We start from the raw sequence: 27,238 nt of genomic DNA on the forward strand, positions 1-27,238 counted from the left end.
TGGTCATGTGATGCTTATGGATGAGCTGTGTAAAGAAGTGCCAATCTCTAACTGTAGAGGTAGATGCAGGAAGATATGAGATGAGGTGGTAAAGCAATGACTGATACCTTCGGCAATATGTTGTGCTTGAGAAGACCAAGTGAAATTGTAGTTGTGGCTGATGCTGGTATCATGTAACTAGCACCCGTGCTGGTGGCACATAAAAAGCACCTTTCAAGCATTGGGCCTCACAAAGGCAAGGTGGCATGTGAAAAGCACCTTTTAAGTGTTAGGCCCCACAGAAGCAATGACGAATGACTGAGACCTTAGGCATTATGCCGTGCTTGAGAAGAAGACCCATCAAGCCAAGTAAAATTGCAGTCGTGGCAGCTACTGGTGTCATGCAAATGGCACCCATTACACTCATGGAGTGGTTGGCGTTAGGAAGGACAGCCAGCTGTAGAAACCATGCCAAATCAGACTGGAGGTTGGTGCAGCCTTCCAGCTTGCCAGCCTTGGTCAAACCATCCAACTCATGCCAGCATGGACAATGGGTGTTAAATGATGATGAGACCCTGTGGCCTTCAGGGGAAAAGGCCTTTCTCAATATGCAGAAAAGGAGTAGGAATAGCCATCATATATTTACCCAATGTAAGCTATGGACATACAAGGGATTGTGGAATCTCAGGTAAGCTATCTTCATATGTGACAAATGTGCTGCAGCAATACATATAATGAGCACACCAGAAATTGACTCTCTTAAATGCCTGGAGGACTTATTAGTAATAGTCAGTAGCTTTTGTTACCTAGGAGACATAATTACCAGTGGAAGTGGTACCTCTGAAAGTATAATAGTCAGAGTAAAAGTAGGTTGGAAAAAGTTCAAGGACTTACTACTACTACTGTTGGAAACAAAGTTTTTTTTTGTCACATTGAAGGGCAGATTGTATGATGCTTGTGTTAGAACTGCAATACTGTATAGTAGTGACATGAGCTGTGAATGCAGACAATTTTAGAAAACTGGAAATAAATGAAGCTAGCATGCTCTGTTGGATGTTTAGTGTGAGTGTGCATTAATGATAGTACAAATATGTTGAAAGGAAATTGGGCATAAACAGAATCAGATGTAGAGTGTGCAAGACAGTAGAATGCATTGGTGAGGATGTATGGTACATGTGGATGAAGATAAATCTATAAAGAAGTGCTGATTACTTAATGTGGATGGAGTTTGTAAAAAGTTGAGACCCAGGAAGACATGGGATGAAATAGTGATGGTTGATCCTAGGACTTTGAACTTCAAGAAGAGATGACTGGACTGGCAACATGTAATGTAATACATGAAATGATGTGCCCATCTCAGTGAATCTCTTTGTTACCTAACTGCAGTATTCTGCTGCTGTAATTAAATGTTAGCAGAACTGTACTTGACCAGCTTTACATCTCTTGCTCTCCCCTTACACTCTTGTATCTTACCCAACCATACATCTCGTTCTCTCATGCTTCCTCTGCCTGTTGTATCATTATCATCATTATTATTATTATTATTCTGCTGTTTTTCTTCATCCCTTTCTGTACTGTCAATCATCTACTCTCCCCTACCTCTCCTAATTCATATGTATTGTTGATCACCCCTCCTCCATCCAGTACTCACTGCATCCACTGTTCAACACTCCTGTCTCTAGTCATCATCTGCTTTTCCTGTTGTTTATCATTCCTCAGTGCTTGTTCTTCAATTATTACGTTCACTCCCTTATTCCCTGTCTCTAAACCTTCTCTTACCCCTCTACATTCACTACATCCAACCCTAAATACTACTTGATCTCTAGTCATCATCAACTCTTCCCTACCTTTTATCAATCCTTGTTCTTGATTCATTATATTTGTCTCCTCATCCATTCCTTCCCCATTTTAGATTTTAGGCATTTCTGTAGTTTTTCAACTCACTTTATTACTTGTATGAAATGTTACTGTGTCTGTATTTAGTATACATAACATTTCTCGGAGTTATTTTCTTCTCTCTTGTTAATATTTGGAAATCTCTCTTTTTCAGCTGAGAAGTTTCTGGAATCTGTTGAAATAAACCAAAACTACCCTATGTTATTGCTGAAGTTGTTAGACAATTCTGTTGATGCTCACATCCGTCTTAGTGCAGCTGTTACCTTCAAGAATTATATCAAGAGAAACTGGCGACAGGTATTTTTCTGCATCATATATTCACCTAAGACATCAAATTGACAGAGTTATTAGATGGTTGGATAGAATGTCTTCTGGTATTTATTTTGATTCTGTGCTTTAAGTTCAAATGCCATCTAAATCAGCTTTGCTATTTATCTTCTTAGGAATGAAAATGTTTCAATGTGGGCAGTGGATTGGTGGGACTTTTAGAGTGTTAGACTGGATGGCATGCAGTATCTGCTCTGGCTCTTGGTATTCTGACAACATTTGCAGTAACACTGGTACCAAGTTGTATTAACCTTAAAGCTGTGCCCTTGCCTTTTGAGAATATCAGTAACTGTGGAGAGAGAAGACTTGTATGTCTGGGCAACTCTCTGTCTTCTACTAAAAAATAAACCTTACTTAGGCCTGTGCAGATACAGGCTGGCAGAAACCCTTATATTTATATGTATGTAGTTGTTTCTTTAACACCAAGTCAGTCTAGAAGAAGCACACCTATCATGATAATCATTTCAGTTGTAATGTGACCATTTTTATTTATCTGTCTTTTCCAATGTGTTCTTTTGAATGCAGGCAGGATGCGATGTGAGGAGATTTGGCTGTTATCTTTAGTAAATTGAGTAAATATTATTAGGTTCCTTCATTGGCTTATTTCGTTCCAGGTCAGCCTTGTTCCAGCAGACCTCTGATCAAAGACATTCTTGTCATGATCATTCTGAAGAGCTATGTTGTCTAAAGTGTTTTTCCTTTTTTTTTTTTTTGAACAGCTGAGCATAATTTATGGGAAATTTAATGGTTATTCATTATAGGCAGATCCCTTGTTATCCTTATCATGCAAGAAAAGGAAGTCACTTTTTAATGGTCTTGATTAAATTGTCATTCAGTTTTCCCTGATCAATGAGGTTAGTTTGGCTGTGTGATTATGAAGTTTGCTTCACAATCAAATGTTTTCGAGTTCCGTCCTTTTGTGTGGCACCTTGGACAAGGTGTCTTCTACAGCCTTGGTTAAACTGGTGCTTTGTGAGGAAAATTTGGTACATGGAAACTGAATGGAAGCCCATGTATGTATGTTTTCACATGCCTTCACATTAATACCCTTTGAACAAAAAATGTTATCTTATTTACATCGCGTGATAACAATACATCTGTGACTTGATAGTTTCCTTGATTTTGAGTGAAGACCTGCAGAACAAAAATACCTTACCTGAAAACATGAAAGGGTTGGAGACCGGAAGTGTATTTGGCTAATGAATACTCCTTCACTAATCTTTCCAAACCTATGCCAACATAGTAAAAGCAGATATGGAGATAATGATGGTCACTCATGTATCTTGTGAATGATAGTGGCGAGCTGGCAGAAACGTTAGCACGCCGGGCAAAACGCGTAGCCGTTACGTTCTGAGTTCAAATTCCGCCGTGGTCAACTTTGCCTTTCATCCTTTCGGGGTCGATAAATTAAGTACCTGTTACGCACTGGCGTCGATGTAATCGAGTTAATCCATTTGTCCTTGTTTGTCCCCTCTGTGTGTAGCCCCTTGTGGGTAGTAAAGAAACAGATAGCATCTTTGATGATATGTTTCCTATGGGCTGATCAATGGTTTATTGTATTTCTGTCAGTAAGAGTGACAAGGTGTGTCCTTTTGTCTTCAATTGACTATATATATTATTTTTATTGTATGCGCAGGTTCGTGTTTTATTTTTGTTATATTCATACACACAGACATACATATATATATATACATGCATGTGTAAGAGAAATGACTATGCTGGTATGGTCATGTGGCAAGAATGGATGAGGATAGCTGTGTGAAAAAGTGTCACACTCTAGCGGTTGAGGGAACCTGTGGAAGAGGTAGACCCAGGAAGACCTGGGATGAAGTGGTGAAGCACGACCTTCGAACTTTAGGCCTCACCAAGGAAATGACTAGTGACCGAGACTTTTGGAAATATGCTGTGCTTGAGAAGACCCGGCAAGCCAAATGAGACCATAACTCGTGGTCTATGTCAGGGGTGTAAACAGCCCACTTACGCATACCTTTTCCTTCTTTGGACACTAAACTATGCTTGCGAAGACCTGTTGTGGCAAGTGAAATCCAAATCAAATTCGATGTCTGGCGTCTGTGCAAAGGGCACCATACGAGTGTGATCGTTGACAGAGCGGCTAATCGGTTTCCGTACCAGTGGCACATAAAAGGCACCATTCGAGTGTGATTGTTACTAGTGTCGCCTTACTGGCACTTGAGCCGCGTGATCGTTGCCAGAGCAGCCAACTGGCTTCCATGCCGGTGGCACGTAAAAGGGCACCATTCGAGCGTGATCGTTACTGCTGTCGCCTTACTGGCACCTGTGCTGGTGGCATGTGTAAAAAGATTCGAGCGAGGTCATTGCCAGTACCGCCTGACTGGCCCCTGTGCCAGTGGCACATAAATGCACCCACTACTCTCTAGGAGTGGTTGGCATTAGGAAGGGCATCCAGCTGTAGAAACTCTGCCAGATCAAGATTGGAGCCTGGTGCAGCCGTATGGTTCACCAGCCCTCAGTCAAATCGTCCAACCCATGCTAGCATGGAGAGTGGACGTTAACCAATGATGATGATGATAAGTTGCTATACAGTTTCCATTTATTCAATTTCACTCACAAGTCATTTATTGACTAAAGTTCTAGTAGCAGACACATGAACAAAGTACCATGGAATAAGAAGATATCTGGAAACCCATAGTTGGGAATGAAACTGCTTAACAACATAAGCCATTTCCTTGCATCTGTATATGTTTATCTAGATCAGTGGTTCTCAACTAGAGACTCCTGAGGGTACATATAAGATTTTTGGGGGTCCTGACAACAAAATAGTAAATTGGGGATCCACAAAAGTATTTTAAGGGTCCTTGAAAAAGTTTTGCTTTAGAAATATGTATCGGTTGATGTATTGCAAGAAACAGCTAGGTTTCTTTCTCTAACATTTTATATTGGTCAACCTACGACAAGTTAATATGTAAAAAACAAAATAGGAATTTTGAAAGAAGTTTCTATAAAACTAGTTTTTACACATTGAATAGCTATGGGGGTCCACCCGAATGAAATAGTAGTCAAAAGGGGTCTGTAGATGGAAAATGGCTGAGAATCTTTGATCCAGATGGTCCCTTGCAGCTGAATTGGTTGCTGCAAAGGAGATGTTTTCAAGAGCTATGGACAACTATTCAGTCATTATCATCATCCTCATCATTACCATTTAACATCTGTTGTCCATGCTGGCATGGGTTGGACTGCTTGACCAGGGCTGGCAAACTGGAAGAAGGCTGTTTAGGAAGAAATGTCATCATTGAAAAAGAGTTCCATGTTATTGTGAATGCCACTAGCAGCTAGGGCTGTATACTTCACCAGTTTTTCAAATTGGTTATAAGAAAACTGGAATAACATTTAAGCAGATATATGGTGAAAGCCGCTAAGGCTGTCTAAAGCACCACTCTCCATGTTGGTGAGAAGTATCAAGAACAAGGTTTAATGCATTTATGCATAGCTTCAGCAAAATGAAAGTCCAGAATGGCCTGTAAAGTGATAGAATTAGTCTCCAATGAAGTAGTTGCTACTGTAGTAGAAGAAGAAGAAACAGCAGCAAGTCTGTTACCAGTGTACTTCAATATTTTATCAGCCAAAGAAGCTAACTGATCAAATGTATTGACCTCTATCATAGGAGCAAGAATGGCTTGCACATTTGAAGGCAAATGGAAGAAGACGAGCTGTTTTCTGAAGAACCCTCGGTGAGTTCTCACATTCTGCGAGAGAGTTGGGTCGGCATCCTGTCGCCCAAATATTCATAGGCATCTTTAGATCTGTCAGTTACAAGATTCTTTAGAGGAGCTGACAGGGATGAAGGAATGGCACTCAGTAAAATATGTAGTTATTGCTGCTCTGAGCTAATACCATTCTCAGCAAAGTACGATTCCAACTGCACAAACCAAATTCTTACATTAAATGCTGGTAATGAAGAGTGATTCATAATTGCAAAAAATCAGTCTGTTATGAAAGAATAAAAACAAGTGAGCACAATCTTCAAGGAAGGGAATTCACCAGTATGGCAATAAAAAGAATATTAATCCCTAGTGGTTTGTTTTATTTTCCTTTAAAATTTTTCTAAAACAAATCTAAAATGAAGCAGGATCAAAAATATTTTACCAATGGTGGCGAGTGGGAAAAAAATTAAGCATCAGTAAGACGAAGTATGAGTATTTGGTTCTGGTGTGCATGTGCAAAGTACCACAATGTTTCATGGCAGAAAGAAAAGTGAACAAGTCAGGTGGCCATCTATAAACTGCCTTCTGGAAATATTTTCTACACACATCTTGTTACACAACGAGTACATTACATATAGACTTTCTTCACTATTGTCATTAGCAACTCCCTCCTCTATTGGAGTGAATTTTAGCTCAAGTAAAAGAAATCAAATTGAAATGCAGCAAGGTATGAGCGTCTGGCTCTAGCATGAGGCTACACATGAAGACATATCCTGCCAGGAAATTGGGAATGTTGAAAACACAAAGTTCTGATGAAATAAAATGTGGTCAGTGAAATTTCAGATCTTCCTTTCTGGAGTATACTTATGCTATAAAATTTTTTTTGTAGGAAATATTTCCAAAAGAATATTCCAACATCAGAAAGTCACCAGTTTTTTAGGAAGAGTTCTGTGTTTCAAGAAATTCAGAAGGCATAATTCGTTTTTCGCACTTAATAATTTATTTTACTTCTTTAATGAATGCTAAACAAAGTGTGTATAAAGAAAAATTCTCCTGCTGTAAAAATGTTAATAAGCATAAAACATTTGTTGAAGGATATGTGTGTAGTGTGACATGATTTAATTTTTCACAACTTACTATGTATTTTAATTTTGGGGGTTTAGATACTGCAGAACAAAATACAAACAAATGCCAGAAAAGGTTGTGCAGTGTTAAAAGAAACTGGGACTGTCAGATTTGGCAAAACCTTCAAGTTGTTTATTAAAACTGGAATAACATTTTAGCTGGTATGTTGTGAATGCCACTAGCAGCTAGGGTTGTCTACTTCACCAGCACGACTAAATTACGACACAGCAATAAAATAGTTCTGTCATGCCTCACTACAGCTGCATCAGACTCCAGTCTGATTTGGCATGGTTTTCTACAGCTGGATGCCCTTCCTAATGCCAACCACTCTGATAGTGTAATGAGTGCTTTTACATGCCATTTGCGTGATACCAATATCTGCCACAACTGCGATTTTACGTGGTTTGATGAGGCTTCTTCTCAAAGCACAACAAACTGCCAAAGGTCTCAGTCATTTGCCATTGCTTCTATAAGGCCCAACACTCAAAAGGTGCTTTTTGCGTGCCAGTTACATGACACCAGCATCAGCCACGACTACGATTTCATAAATATCAATGGGTGGGCGAAGTGGGTGGGGTGGCAGAAACAGTAATAAATGCTGGACAAAATGACTTAAAGTATTTAGTTACATCCTTTTATTCAAATCTCACCCTGGTTAGACTTACTTTTCATCCTGCTAAAATTGATAAAGTACCAGAGAAGTACTAGGGTATTGCACAACTGACTGTATCCTTTCCTTCAGAATATGTGTCTGTTAGAAATCACTAATAATAAAGGGACGATTAGCAGATACTCCTTTTTGTTAATGAGTGAAATGTTATCTATATTTACTGTATATAATCACTACTGTCTGCCTGTGTTGTCAGTATAAATATTTTGGTAAAAATATTGTCAACCTGTGTTCACAGGTGCTTATTTACTGTAAATGTTTCCTTGATTACATTTAACAGGTAGAAATATTACTATCTCTGTGTTATCAACATTCAATGTAAATGTCTCATCATTGTCTGTCTCTTGCCTTCAGCATGGTTCTTCATAATTTAGCAGATTCAACAACAGAGAAAAACTGGTGGACTCTGATGTTGTGCATATAATTATTTTGGCATTGTCTACATGATTGAATGTCCCTCTGATCAACCGTTGTTGATTGTATACATTTTGTCCTGTTAGAGAGGTTGTGGTTGACAAGACTTGCGAATGCAGTCTGTCTGTCTCCTTTGTTATCTTATAATAATTCTGCTTGTCATTGCATTACTTAGCCTGTCAGTAACGCTTTCACGTGATTAGAGAAAAAGAGGATAAGGTGAAGAAGAAAAGAGAAGCGTCCATGACATGTAGTAGGGGGAACATAATATTTATTATATAGTTAAAAAAAAGTTAGTTGAAGGTAGTAATATAGAGGAGATTTAGGAATATAATTTTAGCAGAGTGGTGATGATCTGATGACGTGGAGGCGCAATGGCCCAGTGGTAAGGGCAGCGGACTCACGGTCGTAGGATCGCGGTTTCGATTCCCAGACCGGGCGTTGTGAGTGTTTATTGAGCGAAAACACCTAAAAGCTCCACGAGGCTCCGGCAGGGGATGGTGGTGATCCCTGCTGTACTCTTTCACCACAACTTTCTCTCACTCTTCCTGTTTCTGTTGTACCTGTATTTCAAGGGGCCGGCCTTGTCACTCTCTGTGTCACGCTGAATATCCCCGAGAACTACGTTAAGGGTACACGTGTCTGTTGAGTGCTCAGCCACTTACACGTTAATTTCACGAGCAGGCTGTTCCGTTGATTTGGATCAACCAGAACCCTCATCGTCATAACCGACGGAGTGCTTCCATGATGATCTGATGGTGAGATTAAAGAAAAGCAGAGAGGTGGTGGTGGTGATAGTGAGTGCATAGTGAAAAGTAATTTTCTTAATTGAACTTAGTTTTTTTTATGTCACCTACAAGTTGAAATGTGTATTGGCTCTGACCCATTGCCTTGGGTCAGAGTATACCACGTAGCATTAACTGTTTATGCCTGTGAAATTGTGACCCCAATATTTTACACATAAAATAATTTTTTTAATATTAAATTTTTATTTTTTAGATGCGAAATTGTGACTATGTAATTTTTTCTGTTTGTGGGGAAAATGGAAAAATATGAGTGAATATTTATTTTATGAGTGCTGTGTATTAAGTTTATAAAATTGTGCATAAAGTATATAAAGTGCATTAAGTAATCATTATATTCCAATTTCCTTCACTTTTCAATGAATAGCTGATGAGTGACTATCTTTTGATACAGACACAAGACAGGTTACGCTTTCAGGATTTTTGGATAAAGTTTTCAGGAATAACCCAATAAGTTTACCATTAATTCCGAGAAATATTCGCAGGTTCCACTAGTCTATAATAATTGGTAGAAAGATTACTGTCTCTGTTTACTGTTTATAATATGGTTTTCATTTACTATAAATGTCTCATTGTCTATAATAATACATAGAACTGTTACTGTTTCTGCATGTTTGCTATTTACCATGTTGCTTGTGTTTACCACAAATATTTTCTTCACTGTTTATGTGTTTAATAATAGATTAGAAATATTGCTGGCTGTTCACTGTTGTGTTCATGACTAAATCGGATTTCGTTGTTCACTGTTATCTGTTAAAAATGCTCATGTTCAGTATGTTCCCATTTACTTTTGTTTATACTTACTATGTTATATATTTTTCATTCTGTTATTGGATTTCTGTCATTGGGCTGTAGCCTTGCTGGGGAACCACCTTGAAGGGTTTTAGTTAATTATAACCATTCTAGCATTTTTTCTTGTATTTTATTGACCTTGAAAAGAAGAGAATATATTTTGGATTAATGCAGAGATTTTCTATCCCTTACCAACACACAATCATCAACATCATTTAGTGTTCATTGTTCATGCTGGCACAGGTTGGATGGTTTGACCAGGGCTGGCAAGCTGGAAGGCTACACCAGAGTCCAGTCTGATTTGGTGTGGTTCCTACAGCTGGATGCTTTTCCTAACACCAACCACTTTAAGAGTGTAATGGGTACTTTTATATGCCACTGGCATGGGTGCCATTTGTGTGACACCAGTATCTGCCATGACTGGCTTTACTTGGCTTGATGGGTCTTCTTCTCCAGTATGACATAATACCAAAGGTCTTGGTCATTGCCTCTGTGAAGCTCAACACTCAAAGGGAGCTCAACCACTTTGCCTCCTTGAGGCCTAATGCTTGAAAGGTGCTTTTTCGTGTCACTGGCACAGGTGCCAGTTACATGACACCAGCATCAGCCACGACTATGATTTCACTTGGCAGGTCTTTTCAAGCACAGCATATCACCAAAAATCTTGGTCACAAGTCATTGCTGCCATCAAGCCCAAAGTTCAAAGATCATGCTTCACACCTCGTCCTATATCTTCCTGGATCTACTTCTTCCACAGATTCCTTCCACAGTTAGAGATTGATATTTCTTTACCCAGTTGTCCTCATACATCTGCATCACATGACTATACCAGTGCAGTTGTCTCTCTTGCACACCACATCTGATGTCTCTTATGCCCAACTTTTCTCTTAAGATGCTTACACACTGTTGAACATGCACATTGATGTACATCCAGTGAAGCATACTGGCTTCATTTCTTTCAAGCCTACGCATCTCCTCAGCTGTCACAGCCCATGTTTCACTGACATGTAGCATAGATGTTCGCACACATGCACCATGAAATCTGCCTTTCACACAGAGAGAGGCCCTTTGTTGCTAGCAGAGGTAGGAACTCTCTGAACTCTGCTCGGCCTAATCTTATTCTCACTGCTACACTCTCAGAGCATCCACCTCTGATACTAACTTGATCACCTAGATAACAAAAGCTATCTACTACCTCTAGCTTAGCCCACTGGTAGTTAATAGAGTCTATTTTCTGAACATTTATGTTTTATTGTACCTGTGCATCTTCCACACACAAAAGCTTTTTTCCGTTAACTTCCCTCTGATGTTGCTGCACCTCTATGTGTCCAAAGCTTACACTGGGTGTAATTTATGGAGTTTCTACTTACACCTTTTTTACAGATTGAGCAGGGCCTTCTACCCAAAGGGATTTGTGATATAAAGACTTTGGTTTTTGCTAGGTTAACTCTAAGGCCCTTCGATTCTAGACCTTCCATATCTGGAACTTCTAGTTCTGGTAGTGATTCAGCTATAAGAACAAGGTCATCAGCATAGAGGTACATGGTTTGTATTTGACAGCTCTCACCAACCACTCGTCTATCCTTAGTTTTTGCATTGACCTCTTGATAAAGGCTCAAGGAATCCTGTGAAAGGCTTTCTCCAAGTCAACAAAGGCCAAGTACAGAAGTTTGTCTTTGGCTAGGTATTTCTTCTGCGGCTGCCTTATCAGAAATATAGCATCTGTGGTGCTTCTCCCTGGCACAAAACCAAACTGCATCTCACCTAGACTAACTCTCTCCCTAAATAGTTAGGCTATGACCCTCTCCATAAATTTCACCACCTGATCCAACAATTTGATACCTCTGTAATTATTTCTAAGGCATCACCTTTACCTTTGTAGTAGTTAACTATGGTGCTACTACACTAGTCATTGGGTAAGACTCCTTCATAAACCACCTGATTTACAATACTGGTGAGTAGACCATAACCCATACTGCCAGATATTTTAAGTATCTCAGTGGTGATTCCTGATGAGCTGGGAACTTTCTTCATGTCCTTAATTGCTTTATTTACCAAGGCACTGTCGATTTGGATAGCTGGTCCCTCAGTTGAGTCAGCATTTGGCAGACTCTCCTCCTCCCATCCGTTATCCACATTCAACAGTCTTTCATAATGGCATTTCCAAGCCTCTTTGCAGAATTTTCAATGCAAGTGCACCATCATCCATGCAGATACATTTCTCTCCTATCATACCACAATTTTCTCTCACACACTGTCTTGCAATCTACAACACTTCAAGCCTTTGGTCTTCATGTCGCTGAACATAGACAAACTTCTTCTTTTCTGCTTCTCCCTTGGCTAGATACACCTGTCTTCTAGCTTCCCTTCTGGCTATTTGATACAGTTCCCTGCTGCCCCAACTCTTCCAGACCTGTGTCTTTGCTCTAAAGGCCCTGTCTACAGGATCGTTCCACTACCATGTCAACTTAGATCTGGATGGGACTTAGCACCAGTCACAGATTTGGTCTGTGACACTCAACAAGGTGACCCGCAGGAATTCCCAGTTGCCCTCTATGTTACATGTCTGTAGCTGCTCCTCCTTCATCAAATTTCTCAGTTAGGATGTCCCTAAATCTCTGACCATATGAAGAGTCCTTGAACTTCCAAATCCTTCTTTTCAAAGGTTGGTCTGCTTCTTGGCATCCTTCTGGTCTGGAGTCTAAAGTCACTAATGACTAGTCTATGCTGGGGTGTACATTCTTCACCACAGAGGATCTTTGTATTTAAGTGCAACCATGCGTCCTGCTGTCTGGTGAGAATGTAATCAATCTGGCTAGCAGAGTCACCTGATTGGTAGGTTATCAGGTGGCTGGTTGGCTTCCTGAAGTTGGTGTTGCAGATCAATAGGTTATTTGCGTCACAGAGCTCCAGTAGCCTTGTACCCTCTTAATTTTGTGAACCAATTCCATGGTCCCCTTGTACACCATGGAAGATACCGGACTGCTGACTGACTTACTCTTTGAAATCCCCAGCCACAAAGATGAGATCATTGTCATTTGTCTTTGAGGTAGCCTACAGAAGAATATCGTCCTGTTCATTTGGTAGGCCCGCTTGTGGGGCATAGGTAGAAATAGTTGTTGCTATACTATTCTGCAAGTCCAGCCAGAGCTTAAGTACTCTATCGTACACTCTGACTATCTCTATGGCCTTATCCACCCATTTCTCTGCAAGAAGTATGCCTACACCACCTACCCCATTGGTGTTACCTTCCCAGGAGACTTTATACCTATGTGTCTTGTCTGTGAGGAACCTGGCTAAAGCTCTCACCATGTCTTTGTTCAGGCATCTCAACAATGACCTACCTTTCAATGTGCCTGCATTGAGAGTACCAACTCCGAAAACTGATGTGGGGGAACATGGGTAGAAGAGATGGTATTCAGCACTTGAAAAGAAGGTTCCAATGATTGTTTGAGAATAGACATGTCATATCAGTTGTTTTCGTTTTAACCTACCAACATTCAAATATGTTAAAATTGTTGCCCCTATTGGGGGTGAGTGAAATATAAGTTTTATGAGTGCTGCAAACAGAAATAGGTCAATTTTTAAATTAAATGAATGAAATGCTATTGTGTAGTCCATTATATATATGTAGAAAGAGGTGGTTGGTTTGTTAATTTACTAAGTAATATATCTCCTTTGGGCACATATAGTAGTGTTGATGATGGGTGGTGGGGAGGGAGGGATGGTTGGAGGTATTCAAGTCATCTAGTACAGAAACAAGGCAGATCTCTGTAGGGGTTTCCGATATAAGAGAAGAGATTTCCAGTGGAAATAGGTGGGCACATCGTAGACAAACAATGGCAGTGAGAAGACATTAGTGAGGTAGAGAGAGAGAGAGACTTGAAAGACTTTATCACTAGAGGAAATCATGACAAGAATAAGAAAGACACAAGTTGTAGAACAAGGTAAGAATGTTTGTGAATTTTAGAGAGAGAGGGAGAGATTGCTGAGGAAATCAGAGTGAAGTATGGGAACACATGGGTTATGAAACAGGGTTAGAATACTGCAAGGATTTAAAGGATTACCACTTTTGAAAGTTATTTTAAATCAAAGTATAGCATGTTAGTATAACGAGTTAGATAAATGAGTGATTAAAAATTAGAGAAATTTTCTTAGCTGGTCATTTTGCATGGTATAATAGTGTCCAGAACAGAGGAGATGACAGGTTTCTGCACAGTTTCTAATAAATTTCACTTGTGTGGCGGTTAATCCAACTCCATGATAGAAGATATTTGCTTAGAGTGCTATGGAGTAGATTCAGACTCTGAATTGTGAGGTAGTGAAGTGAACCTCTTAACTACACAGCCATGCTTGTGCTGATATATGTTTACTGTATTGCTATTGTTCAGTTGTGCACAAAATGCTGTCTGTGTTCACAGTTTTGTTTACATCCACTCTGAATGGATGTAAACAATGTCCACACCACAGTGAAATAATATTACTTGTTCACTATGTCCTCTAGAAATATATGCATCCACTGTCTACTAGAAAAGCCCTTATTCATTGTCTACAGGTTGATGACAGCCCTGACAAAATCCATGCTTCAGACAGGACAGCCATTAAACAGGTTATTGTTGATTTGATGCTGAAAACACCAGAACAGATACAGAACCAGGTATGTAGAGTTTTGTTGTTATTTTTGGCATCATTGTCATATTTATCATCATCATTATACTTTTCATACATATCCTCCTCATCATCATCACACTTAGCATCATCAGTGTAATCACCATCGTATGTGTGTGTGTGTGTGTGTGTGTGTGTGTGTGCTGACAAGGGTTCTAAGATCAGTTACTGTGCAAAGTGTAGACTCCAACATTTTAGGAACTTGGTCTTTGCCTGAGAGTGTGGAATTGTCATGATTTGAGCTGTGACAACTAAATGAGGTCTCTGTAGTTTGCTAGCTTCAGACAAATGCACTGTTGTTAACCTTGTAGATAAAGTGGAGAGGATGAGGACTTATTTGAGGAAGGGTTTTATAGCTGAATGCTCTTCTTGTTGCCAATCGTTATTTTTTTTCAAATAAGGAATTTTTTTATTTCACAAATCTTTGAAAGTGCAGAGTACCCAGCTATATTATGTCAATAAGCAAGGTAGACACCATAATTATCATTTTAGTTAAGCAAAGCTGTAGGAAGTCAATATTCCTACACACATACACACTTCCTACAACCTGTGCCTATCAAATTCACTCATTGTAGAAGAAGGCATTTATCTAAGGTATTGTGCAGTGGGCTGAACCCCAAACCAGTTGGTTGCAAAGTGAAATTCATAAAAAAACCACACAGCCATGCATGTGCTCTGTGTAAATACAAATTCCTTTTATTCTTTTATTGGTTTTAGTCATTAGATTCTGGTCATGTGAAGACATGACTTGTTTTCTAGGGTTTTTAATCAGTCATTGTCTTGAGTAAGTTTAGCATGTTATGTAGTTGTTGAATAAGTCTTGAGTATATATTTTAGCCTGGTACTTATTGTATCAAAGGGCTAACAGCAGGTTTATAACTGGCAGTGTTTCTGTCAAACAAGATCGAGTGAGTAAAAAGCTCTTCACTTTCAAAGACCCCTGGAATAAAAACTCTTTTACTTGACAAATAGGTAAAGGTGATAACAGAAAATAAGTTGTCAATAATCTTTTGGCGACAAAATAAAGTGTTTTTTGCACAACTCTTTTTTTACTACAAAAATAACCTCAAAAAGAAGGTCAGATCATACAATTTTGAGGTCTTTAGGTAAGGGAGGCAACTCATCCCATGTCTTCCTGGGTCTACCTCCACAGTTAGGGATTGGCTGTCCACATCCATACATTTCACATGGCCACAGCAATGCAGTTGTCTCTCTTGTCACCACACCTGATGCCTTTTATGCCCAACTTTTATCTCAAGACACACTGTCATACATGCACACTGACATTGCACATGCAGTGAAGCATACTGGCTTCATTTCTTTCAAGCCTACACAGCCCATGTTTCACTGCTGTGTAGCATAGCTGTTCATACAGTCTGCCTTTCACTCTGAAGGAGAGGCCCTTTGTTGTTCAGGAGCTCTCTGAACCTTTCCCAGTCTACTCTTATTCTCACAGCTATGCTCTCGGAGAAGCCACTTCTGCTACTAACTTGGTTACCTACTCTGGCTTACCCCACTGGCAGTTGATGGAGTCTATTTTCTGTACATTTTCAGTGTTTATTGTACTTATGCACCTTCCATGCACAAAAACTATTTTCCCAGTTAAACTTCATCTGATATTGCTGTACCTCTTATGTGTCCATAGCTTGCACAAAGGTGACAAAGGACCAAGATATCCAGCACCTTGCTGTACTCAAGAAAACTCATCCATCATAGCAGAATTGATACCAGTGCTGCTGCAGCATAAAAAGCACTGGTACTGGTGCCACATAAAAAACACCTAATACACTCTGTGAAGTGGTTGGTGTTAGGAAGGGCATCCAGCCATAGAAACCATGCCAGAACAGACCCTACTGTCTGGTGTGGCACCCAGGCTTACCAGCCCCTGTCAAACCGTCCAAACATGCCAGCATGGAAAACGGACGTCAAATGATGATGATGATATGGTATTTTATTAATTACACACTAAAAAAAAAGTCATCAGAAATGATTATGTAAAGAAAGATTTTGGTTATAAATTAAATCACAAACAAAAAATGCTTTCCCCTAATCTCTTTTGCAGCTTACACCTATCAGAAACAGCACCCAATTATACTTATAATTTCAACACAGACGCAAAATTGATTCCTCTCTTTTGCTCCATATACATAATAGTTTGTTAGGTGATCATACTGATCAAAAAAATCAATAGCAAAGTTGAAAAAAGAATACCCAATAGACTTCATATCAAGTTTTAAAGGTATTTTTTATACCAACTCTTGCAAAATGCCAGTCGTCAGTTATTCTTCAGATATTTCATTCCAAGTCACTTCTTGAAAATTAGATGGATTGAAGTCAGGTATTGGAGTATGCATAAAGAAATAGGTATATTACTCTGGTTATCATCTCCGTAGTTTTATTTGTCATTATAATTCAGGGGACTAAAGTTGTCTCCCTTAGATTAGAGACTTCACAATGCCCTTTAAGCCAAAGATAAAGTAACTGGTTCAATTTGTACCCTTTCATTTAGTACAGGACTGACAGACAGATATGGTACTGTGTAAATCGTATCATACAAGAAGCCAAGAGTTGAAATAAATATTTAATGCTGAAGAAACTAGAAGAAAATGCCAAAAAGCCTTTTATAGCAGGTACAAAAAGTGGTTGGCAGATTCAAAGCATCTAAAGATCAAATCATAATAGCGTTAGGTTATAATGCATTAGGTGGCAGTTTATGCGCTGGTTAATTATGGGACAGCATGACATAAACATTAACAGTTCTTGTACTGGTGTAAACGTAAACACACACACACATATGATATTCTCATTTCAATGATTATTTAATTTTTTGTTATTTTCATTGATTATCTTGAAAATTGTATCTCCCTTGATTTATGCGATTTTGATTTGCACAGAGACTCATAAATTGAGGTAAAGTCGTATGTGTGTGTGTAATCTATAACCTAAAACTATATATATATATATACACACACACACACACACACACGTGTGTGTGTCTCATAACTTGTAGCTATAGGTGTTTTATGCATGTGTATACACTCATGTTTATATGTATGACCTGTAGTGTGTGTTTTGTATACATGTAAGTGTATAGTGTGTAACTTACAGCCATATGTGTTCTGTTTCAGTTGAGTGATGCCATTAGTATTATTGGTCGAGAAGACTTTCCTGATAAATGGCCAGATCTAATCCGTGAAATGGTTGAACATTTGGTCAGCCGAGATTTCCATATTGTGAATGGGATTCTGAGGACAGCACATTCGTTATTTAAAAGGTAAGTGTCAGGGTAAGGTCGTTTGGGGTTGTGGGATGTTTGTGCTGAGTTAGATTTTCTGGCAACCTTTACCACACTCCATGCTTCTTTGACGATACTCTCTGTTTCCACTGTTCCCTCTGTTGTTCTATCCATTACAGTTCTTTCATAGCAATAAATCCATTCATCAAGAGATGTTCACCTTGTGACTTCACCAGTGTTGGTGCCATAAAAAGCACCCAGTACATTCTATGAACAATTATTAAACTGAAGTGAGCAGCAGCAATCAAGGATAGAGATTCTTTAATTTTGCTAATGCCATGAAAAATGTTCCCAGTATACTCCCTAAAATGGTTGATGTTAGAAAGGGTATTCAGCCATTGAAATCTTATCAAAGCTTTAGAGCAGGTCATGATCCTTTGACCACTAAATCTTGTCAAACCAGCATGGTAAACAGGTGTAAAATGATGATGATGACAATTGTGGGTTCAGCTACAGCCTTTGATATTTCTTCTGAGATTCTTTTTTTTTTTTTGTCACATTTTGTGAAGAACAGTTTTATTACTTATAGGTATTGTATGAACCAATAATTGGTTCACTGTTTGTGATATTGAGAAAGGCAAGGGAATATCTTTGAAACTTTGACAGAATAATTACCACGAGGTAATTTTTGTAACACATTTGTTTAACAGTTCTCTTTTCGATGTTTATATTTTCTGCTGATATACACTAGCAAAAGCTATGTACATTTAGGTAGGTGCAGTGTGATTGGGTAGGTCTGAGTTTGATCTCACTGTGTGTTATCTTAAGCAAGTGTCCCCTACTCTAACATGAGACTAACAAATGCTTTTGTGAAATTTAGATGGAGACGTTATGAAAACATGTCATATGCGTTTATGCTTATGCATGTACATTCTTGTTTCTGTTTATCCTTGCATCGTACCATTTAAGCCAAAAATGATGACACTTGTTTACACGCCCTGTAAGCATCTGGTATCTCAGTATTTCTATTAGTTTCAGTATGTGAAAACCAGTGGAATAAAAAATATATTACGTGTAGGGATTAGCAAAAGGAAGGACATATGAATACCATAAATTTTGTTGAATCCATGACAACAGGATAAAAAACCAAATTAGAACAATGTCTTCCTCAGCTTTCTCTTCTGATTCCTTCCAATATAACATTTCTTTGCCCATCTCTTATCATCCAAGCATGTCTGTACCATTGCAGTTGTCTTTCTTGCACATTTCATCCAATTCCTCTCATACCCATTATTTTTTCTTTTTGGCTCATCTTTGCTTCATTAGTCATGTATGCTCTTTCTTCCACAAATTTTCTACATTAACCAATCTCTCATAGTAACATTTTCAGGCTTCTTTCTTCTCAGCATCAATGGCTGTAAGTGCACCATTGTCATTTCACACATACTTTTTCTCATCATCTTGATTTACCCTGACATACTGCATTTCAATCTGGAATACCTCATACTTCTGATCCTCTCATCACAGAACACTGGCAAATCCCCTGCTTTTGACTTCTCTCTGCTCTGTGTAAACTTGTCTAGCTTCTTTTGTGGTAATTGTGATGTTGGTTTTTACTACTACTTCTTTTTTTTTTTATTCTTTGCAAGCTGGTCTTTTAGCTTTTATGGCTTTAGCCTCAGTAGTATTCCATTACCTTGTTATCCTTTCACTTAGCTGGAGCCTTTCTCCAGCTGTAGATCTGTTCTGTAGCTTTCTGGCAGTTATCTTGTAGAATCTCCCAGTTGTTTTCTGTGTTATAGTTTTTGATATTCTCTTCATTTACATCATATGCATCATCTGGAATTGCTTTGAAGAATGCATTTAGCAGAGGATTGCCAGCATTAGTCTGTCCTGTTTCCCGGTGAAAATGAAACCTACTTGATTGGTAGGTGATCGAATGGCTGATTCATTTCCTGAAGTTTGTGCTGCAGATAGTAAATTCATTTGCATCACAAAAGTCCAGGAGCCTTGATCTATTGTCATTTCTAGATCCATATCAATAGTCACCATATATTCCACAATAGACATCATGGTGTTGCCCAACATGTCCATTAAAGTCGTCAGCAATGACAATGGTGTTGTTGTTGTTTGTTATCAAAGTAGTTCATAAAAGAGCCTCGTAAAAAGTCTTTTTGTTTGCCAGAATGTCATGGTTGTAATATGTTAGCAGAGATAACAATTGCTTTTGCTTTGTTATCTACAACAACTCTAAATTTATTTTGTTACATAATCTTGTTACTGGAGTTCAATTACCCACTTTCCATCTGCCTAAATCAATATTGTTACCTTCTCAGAAGATTTTGTACCAGTTGTCTTTGATGGGTGAATCCATGTAAACCAGGGACGAAAAAAGGAACTTTGAAACCCACCATCGCAGATTTTCACCAAATTTTGACCAGTTGTTCTTATCAGTAAGAACAGAAAAAGTGAAAAATTTCAGGCTTCCAATTCCTAATGGCTCAAAAGTTCTGACAATTTATAATTTGGCCCAAATCATCCATTTTTAGGCTAGTGGTGGCCATTTCGAATTTCAATGCCGCAACAAATGATGCAGTAACTTTCAATCTACATGAACTGTTTTGCTGAAAATTTGTACCTCACCATTTTTCAGGATGCTGAATCTGAATTGGAAGAGAAAAGAGTGCATTTCTTATGGTAAAGTGCTTGTTTTCTTGAATCAAAATGGAAATACTTCACTGTTTTCCTCCGAGACTGCTGTGTATTCAAAGCCAAATACTCAGAAGTGTCCAAATCCTACAGCTTTAAAACTGTTTGCACATAAACTGGACATAATCTTTTACTTGTGTGTAAAAAATCTCAATGGTACTCTCAAGACATCAAAAGTTGTTATTCATCTCAGAAGATAATTTTTGAATTTTTCTCAAAAGCAAATGCTGTGTCAGAAAATTGATTGCATTTGACCAGTCAGTTAAAAACAATCAATGCATGCAGCATTGATGGTAAGTCACTGTCCAACAGGTAATAATGCAACAGATATCATTTTCAGACTTCGCTTATATATAACATTTCTGAGCTATATTAATCCTGTTGTGACCAAGAGACTTTGTACACTTCAGTCCATACCAAATTTTCACAAGTTCTGGGAATTTTTGTACCATGATGAAACTCTGCACACAATGTTATGTATTCTGTATCAGTAAAGTTTGCATGTCATCATTTTGCTCTATATGGTGTTCTTCTTCCAGAAATATTGTCATCAGTTACTTCTGAGCAGCCAATATTTTCCAAAACATGTTGGCACTACATTGAAAAGAGCTCAAATTTTAATATTTTGGTCTATCCACCTTCAGCAGAATGGTTGCCAAAAGAAAACTACACTAGATATGAAGCTTGTTTTTCTTTTGAAACAACAGTAGATAAATTTCAGTTATATATATCAGACAAATTTTCAGACCTGCTGTTTGTGAATGAAAATCATGAGGAAAGAAAATTAGGGTGTTTGTTTAATTCAATAACTTCTTATCACTTGGCTGTTTCAATTCACTTGCCCTGAAAGTCGGTCTGAAATCTTGAGCCTAGTATTGCAACAACACTCACTTTCAAGCAGTATAAAAGCATTTAGTTGCAAGGAGTAGAATTTGAAATCATGTACAATCAATGGAAATTCAAAACTGTTCATGATCTGTTGAACAGTTTTGAAGTGCTGTGTATTCTCAAATACTCATTGTGATTATGAATTGCACACAATGGATAGAAATCAAGTCATGAAAAGTCAAACTGTAAAAAGATGCACATTCGTCAGCAAAAATGTGTGTTTACCAGGTTGAAAAAGAGCAAACTTTTAAATTTGGGATAACAATATTGCAGCAAAGGAATTTGGAAAATTTCCATTTTTACAAAACAATATCTTGTGTGGGTGGGGATTTGACAGAATGTGTCCTTTTGTCAAAAATTTCATCAAAGTGTGCCTTCCTGTGAGTCATGAATATGTCTCTTGTTTTCTAGAATATGAGCAGAAGAATAGTGTGTCAAACTTGGGGAATGAAATAATTGTGCTCCCATATCTCAATTTAAACTCAAAAATACCACAATTCAAACTCTATTGAAAGAAGGCTCAACAATCCTTTTACAAACAACAAAATTCCAAACATTCACATGGTAAGTATATCCTTGATCAGTTCAGTGACATTTTTCTGTCAGATGGCACTGTCGAGCAGATAGTGATGACAATTGAGGAGGCTCAATTCTGGCAACCACATGTGTCAGTGGTACCGAGCATAAACCATGTCTTGTTGGCCAGCTCAATTTGGAAGGTGCAGATACATGAATTTCACCCTCACATCATTTGTCCCCCCAATCTATCTGGACAGCAATGCCAACCCAGTGTCGTTTATTATATCTGCCAAGAAGGTATTGAGAAAGTTTGATATCACCTGTATTAAGTTTGCGCTGAATGTGTTTGTCCTGAAAGTCAAACTCGAGCAATACTCTCAACATTTGACTCTGTTTCATCTTGATTCTGTGGTCTGAAGTTGGAGCAAACTGGTGATAACTTCTGCTGCCTGGAATAATTTTGGCTAAAGTGAATCTTTCAGTCAGCTCATTTCAACTGGAGTCCATTGCTGTTGAAGGAATGTACACAAATGTGATTCATTGAATTGAACTTTGACAGAATTCAAAAATCTGTTTTGCAGGCAGAATTTGAGAAGCAGTTGGTCTCTGCAGGCTGGCTCTTGCTGTCAATCTTTTCACAGTCCTTTCTATTCCATCACAGAGTGACTTACCATGACTGATGGCAAAAAAGTTCCACACACAACTGATTGCTAAATCTGTGAGGTGATGATAAGGATTGAGGAAACGCTTGCAATTCTTATATTGAATACCACAACCATCTGAAAAAAATGAATAACTTCATTTGAAGGATTCAGCCTTTCCTTTATGTGATCTGTTGTCTCCTTCTGAACCTTGTGAACAAAACCAACATCATGATCAAGATCATCAGAAATGATGCAAATGGAAGAATAGTCAAGCACAGTTTGATTGCGAAAATAGACAACCACAAGATGGAGTGATCACTGGATCTTATTGCAGTGGTATCCCTGGATTTCATCTTGCACAACAAACGAATAGCTTTCAGTGAAGTCTCCCAAAACTTTGGCTTCATTTGGCCCTATCATTTCTTTGAGGTGTTTCAAATAAGTTGACTGGCCATGAGTAATGAATGAATGCAAGGTGATTTTGTCAATTTTTTCTTATTTCTTTATTGTCCACAAGAGGCTAAGGGGGGACAAACATCAGGACATAAGTCGATTAGATCGTCGCCAGTGCGTAACTGGTACTTAATTTATCGACCCTGAAAGGATGAAAAGCAAAGTTGACCTTGACGGAATTTATAATAATAATCCGTTCTACTATAGGCACAAGGCCTGGATTTGTGTGTGTATGTGTATGGGGGTGGGTACACTCGATCGCATCGACCTCAGTATTTGACTGGTACTTAATTTGTCAACCCCTAAGGAATGAAAGCAAAGTTGACATCGGCGGAATTTGAACTCAGAATGTTGCGGCAGACGAAATACCTATTTCTTTACTACCCACAAGGGGCTAAACATAGAGAGGACAAACGGATTAAGTTGATTATATCGACCCCAGTGCATAACTGGTACTTATTTAATCGACCCCCAAAAGGATGAAAGGCAAAGTCAACCTTGGCGGAATTTGAACTCAGAACGTACCGGCAGACGAAATACTACTAAGCATTTCGCTTGGCCTGCTAACGTTTGTGCCAGCTCGCCACCTTCAGTGTCAAATTTTTCTGTTAGAAGGTCAACAAATTCTTGAACAGACAGTGACAAGTTCAGTTCTGTCACTTTCAAACCAGCAGAAATTTTTTAAAATTCGTTATTTCTGAATCTGACTGATTTCTGGATTAATCTACAAGGATTCTTCCTTCTTCAGCAAGAAACATGGTTAGAAATAAATGGAATACTCACATATACCCATGGAAAAAGCAGATGTAAAGTCACAAGTATGTTTAAGTACCTCAAATATATCTAAAATTTCTGCCGGCTTGCTTTCCTTGTTTCAGCATGCTGTGTATTTATATTGAAAAATATTATATGTGGTTAGACGATCTAAAGTCTATTTTTTTGCATATAGACATAGAAAATTTTTCCTTTTGCCCTTATTTATAATTGTTTATCTTTTCACCTTGAAAGGTATTTTAATATGCTGGCCACTGATTATTTTTTTAATCGTTTTTGAAAAATGTTTTCCTTATATTAGAAGTATATATATATATATATATATGTACGTATATATTCCTCTCCGTGTTTCTTCATATTCCAGGTATCGGCATGAATTTAAATCTCAGGAACTTTGGACAGAGATCAAATTTGTTTTGGATAATTTTGCTGCCCAATTTACTCAGCTCTTTATTGTAAGACTTGTATTTTTCTTTTTGCATTTATATTCTTGTGTTTACCCCCAGATTAGACTTATAATTCAAGACATTCCAGGCATGACCTTTTTTCAGGAATATTTAAGACTGCATCATGTAACGTGTCCTTGTTCTTTTTTTTTTAAGATGGTAGGGTATAATTTGGAGGGGGATATTGTTACTATTTCTTGTTGGTTGAGTAACTGTAGACCAGCAGTTCCCAACCTTTTCTATATGAAAAACTTTTTATTTTAATGGATTTTCCTATGGCCCCAACACACACACACACACACACACACACACACACACAAGTGGACATAAATTCCACTCAATAAATGCTTTTTAGCCACTCCCTTGGCAGGAACACACAAAGATTTCTTTTAGACAATAGATACCCCTTCTCTCTAACACTTCTAAACTCTCTACCAAACTATATTTAAAGAAGACTTCAATGAAAAATCTCCAAACATGTTCTTGCCCCACACCCCCACCCCGAAGAAGATAAACTGTTTTTACTTCTAATTTTTATAAATTTTTACTGATATTTGATAAGATGAGATGCATCAAAACCTGTAATATTTTCTTTATATGATTTTTAAAATCATTTTTATTAAATTCCCTCTGAAATTGAAACATCTTAGACTTACTTCAGTGCTATTTCCACTGCCATCTTTATATATATATATATATATATAACAGGCTTCTTTCAGTTTGCGTCTACCAAATCCACTCACAAGTTTTGTTTGGCCCAAGGCTATAGTAGAAGACACTTGCTCAAGGTGCCATACAGTGGAACTGAACTTTGAACCATGTCATTGGGAAAAAAAGCTTCTTACCTTTTCTTTACCAGTTTCAGCTCACGAGCTGTGGCCATGTTGGGGCACTAGCATTTGCTTTGCTACAATTTCACTAAACCTCCTCTTGATATGTGGCATTTGGTGAATGAGGAAATTTGATGTTGCTGCCATTATCTGTGTTTTTTGCTGCATGGTAAGTTCTTCCAGAACTCTTGACAGGAGGGGATCCAGTTTTGTTTCAGAGATACCCACATCCACCCCATGTAAGTCTCCCAGGCTATGTGGGAGGATATTGAAGTGTGGGCCTTGAGACCCAAGCTGTTGCTATATCTGGCCCTGTATCATGTTGGCATTGCTCTAATATTTGGTACTATGCAGGGGTGCCCCATTCTGCTGTTTGTGTAACTTACAATGCCAGAGTTTGCTACAAGTTCTTCTAGGGTTTTCCAGATGCATATCACTATGTATCTTTCCTGCTTTTGTTTTAGGGAATAGAGTCTTAACTTTTTCAGCCTCTTGTAGTAGCTGACATGTTGTGTTATCTTTTTTGTATAGCTTTGCTGGATTGCTTCGAGTTCTGTTGTTAATTTTCACAGGAAGCAGTAATCTAATTGGCTGAGAACAAATATCCTCCAGAGGACCATCGTGGTTTCCTGTTCTCTTGTTCTGAAAGTTCTAAGGATCCATCCAACCAACCAACCAATTGCATTTTATTGCCAATTTAGTAATATGCACCTGGAAAGATGTATCATTATTCATGTCACTTCCCAGATCATGCCCTGATTTTGATTCAGGAATTGCAATTCATCCTGGGCCCATGTTATCTTATATATTTATACAAACACACACCATGATTTATAAGATTAAATATGTATATATAGACTATATTTTATTAGGTTAGTTTGTGTATATAAACATGTTTTGCTAGCTTAGCTGTATTTTAAGCCATATTTTACTTGGTAAGCTGTATGTATGTAGTATAAACTCATCTTTTATGAGGTCAGCTGTATTGGCAGTATGTATATAAACACATGTATATATAAATTCTTTTCCTAAGTAAGCTGCATGTATGTAAACATGCTCTACAGGTTAGGGGTGCATATATAAATATATGTTACTAGATTAGATGTGAATACAGAAATCAGTTGTGAAATTATAGGTAGTGGTAGTAATTGTAGTGATATATGTAACAATATTTGGAGTAGTAGTAGAAGGTAATAGTAGTAGTAATATTCACTATAATAATGTAAGTAGCAGCAATAAGGTAGAAGTTGGAATAGTAATTTTAACTGAAACCTGTTTATATATTTCAGAGTTGTAATTGTGTAGCAACCTCAACTGAGACTGACTGTTGAAACTGAGGCACCTTCATTATAAAACAGTCATCTAATAATACAGAAGTTGTTTATTCTTTTTTTGAAATTTCATGAAATGTTAACAATTTTATAGCCCATCTGCAACTTGGTCATTGCAGAAAATTTTGAGAATTCACGGAATTAAGTGATTTCAATAGTTTTGTGTGTTATTAAATGGCTAGAATTGTATTCCATGATGTAATTATTAATTACTGTACTGTTTCTCTTTATTTGATCCCTAGACCACCATGCAATTGGCTGAGAACCACAGTAATGACCCTGTTGCCTTGAAGGTTATATTCAGCTCCATTGTTCTCATGTGTAAAATATTTTATAGTTTAAACTATCAGGTAAGTCTTCTTCCACTCTACACGACCTTCGTCATTCCTCATCACACTCCAATTACATTTGATTTTTGTGTCTTTCCTCTTCTAGCCCTTGACCCATATTACCTTCCACACTGCTCCCTAGCATTCATATCTAAATTAAACTGTCAAACATAATTGTGTTTTGTCCTAAATACCTGCTTATTAATGAAAAGGTTATGTTAACTAAATTCTTTTATATTGTTAATTATTTTCAAAATTCATTAAAACACACAGGCGTTGTATTTAATTAGAAATACTGTCGTGTAAGGCTTAATGCAATTGGACCCATATTTTGTTTTTGTTTAGCTCTCTAGGTTAGCTCTAATCCATTAGGCTTTTGATTCAAAGACATTTCCCCTTCCTCACATATATATGGTGGTATGAGACAGTAGCAAGATAAGGAATAATGGAAGAGACACTTGTCAGTCAAAGGTAATGGAAGAGAGGAAGTGATGTTTGTTAGTATGAGAAAGTAAGAGAGTGGTGGATAGTTGTAGAGATTGCAAGAGTGAATGATGGATGTTATTAATAACAGACAAAATAGCTTGTAGTTAGTTGTGCCTCTTCATGTTCTGAATTCAAATTTCACCCAGGTTAACCTTGCCTTTTTTCTTTCAGAGCTCAAGAAATTCAGTACAGGGTTTGATGTAATAGACTAAACCCTTGAAAGCTATGTTATCTCAG

General features: G+C 38.0%; 1 protein-coding gene across 1 annotated transcript in view; it reads left to right on the forward strand.

Annotated features, from left to right (window-relative positions):
• Positions 1-27,238, forward strand: part of LOC115223868 (exportin-2) — a 103,104-nt gene that overhangs the window by 9,518 nt on the left and 66,348 nt on the right. The window contains exons 3-7 of the mRNA XM_029794567.2: positions 2,030-2,172; positions 14,245-14,346; positions 17,486-17,631; positions 23,944-24,034; positions 26,429-26,536. Coding sequence (XP_029650427.1) covers positions 2,030-2,172; positions 14,245-14,346; positions 17,486-17,631; positions 23,944-24,034; positions 26,429-26,536 — 590 coding nt within the window. The remainder of the gene's footprint in view (positions 1-2,029; positions 2,173-14,244; positions 14,347-17,485; positions 17,632-23,943; positions 24,035-26,428; positions 26,537-27,238) is intronic.

Source organism: Octopus sinensis, linkage group LG24 (genome assembly GCF_006345805.1).
Source record: "Octopus sinensis linkage group LG24, ASM634580v1, whole genome shotgun sequence".
In the NCBI taxonomy this organism is placed as follows: Eukaryota; Metazoa; Mollusca; class Cephalopoda; order Octopoda; family Octopodidae; genus Octopus; species Octopus sinensis.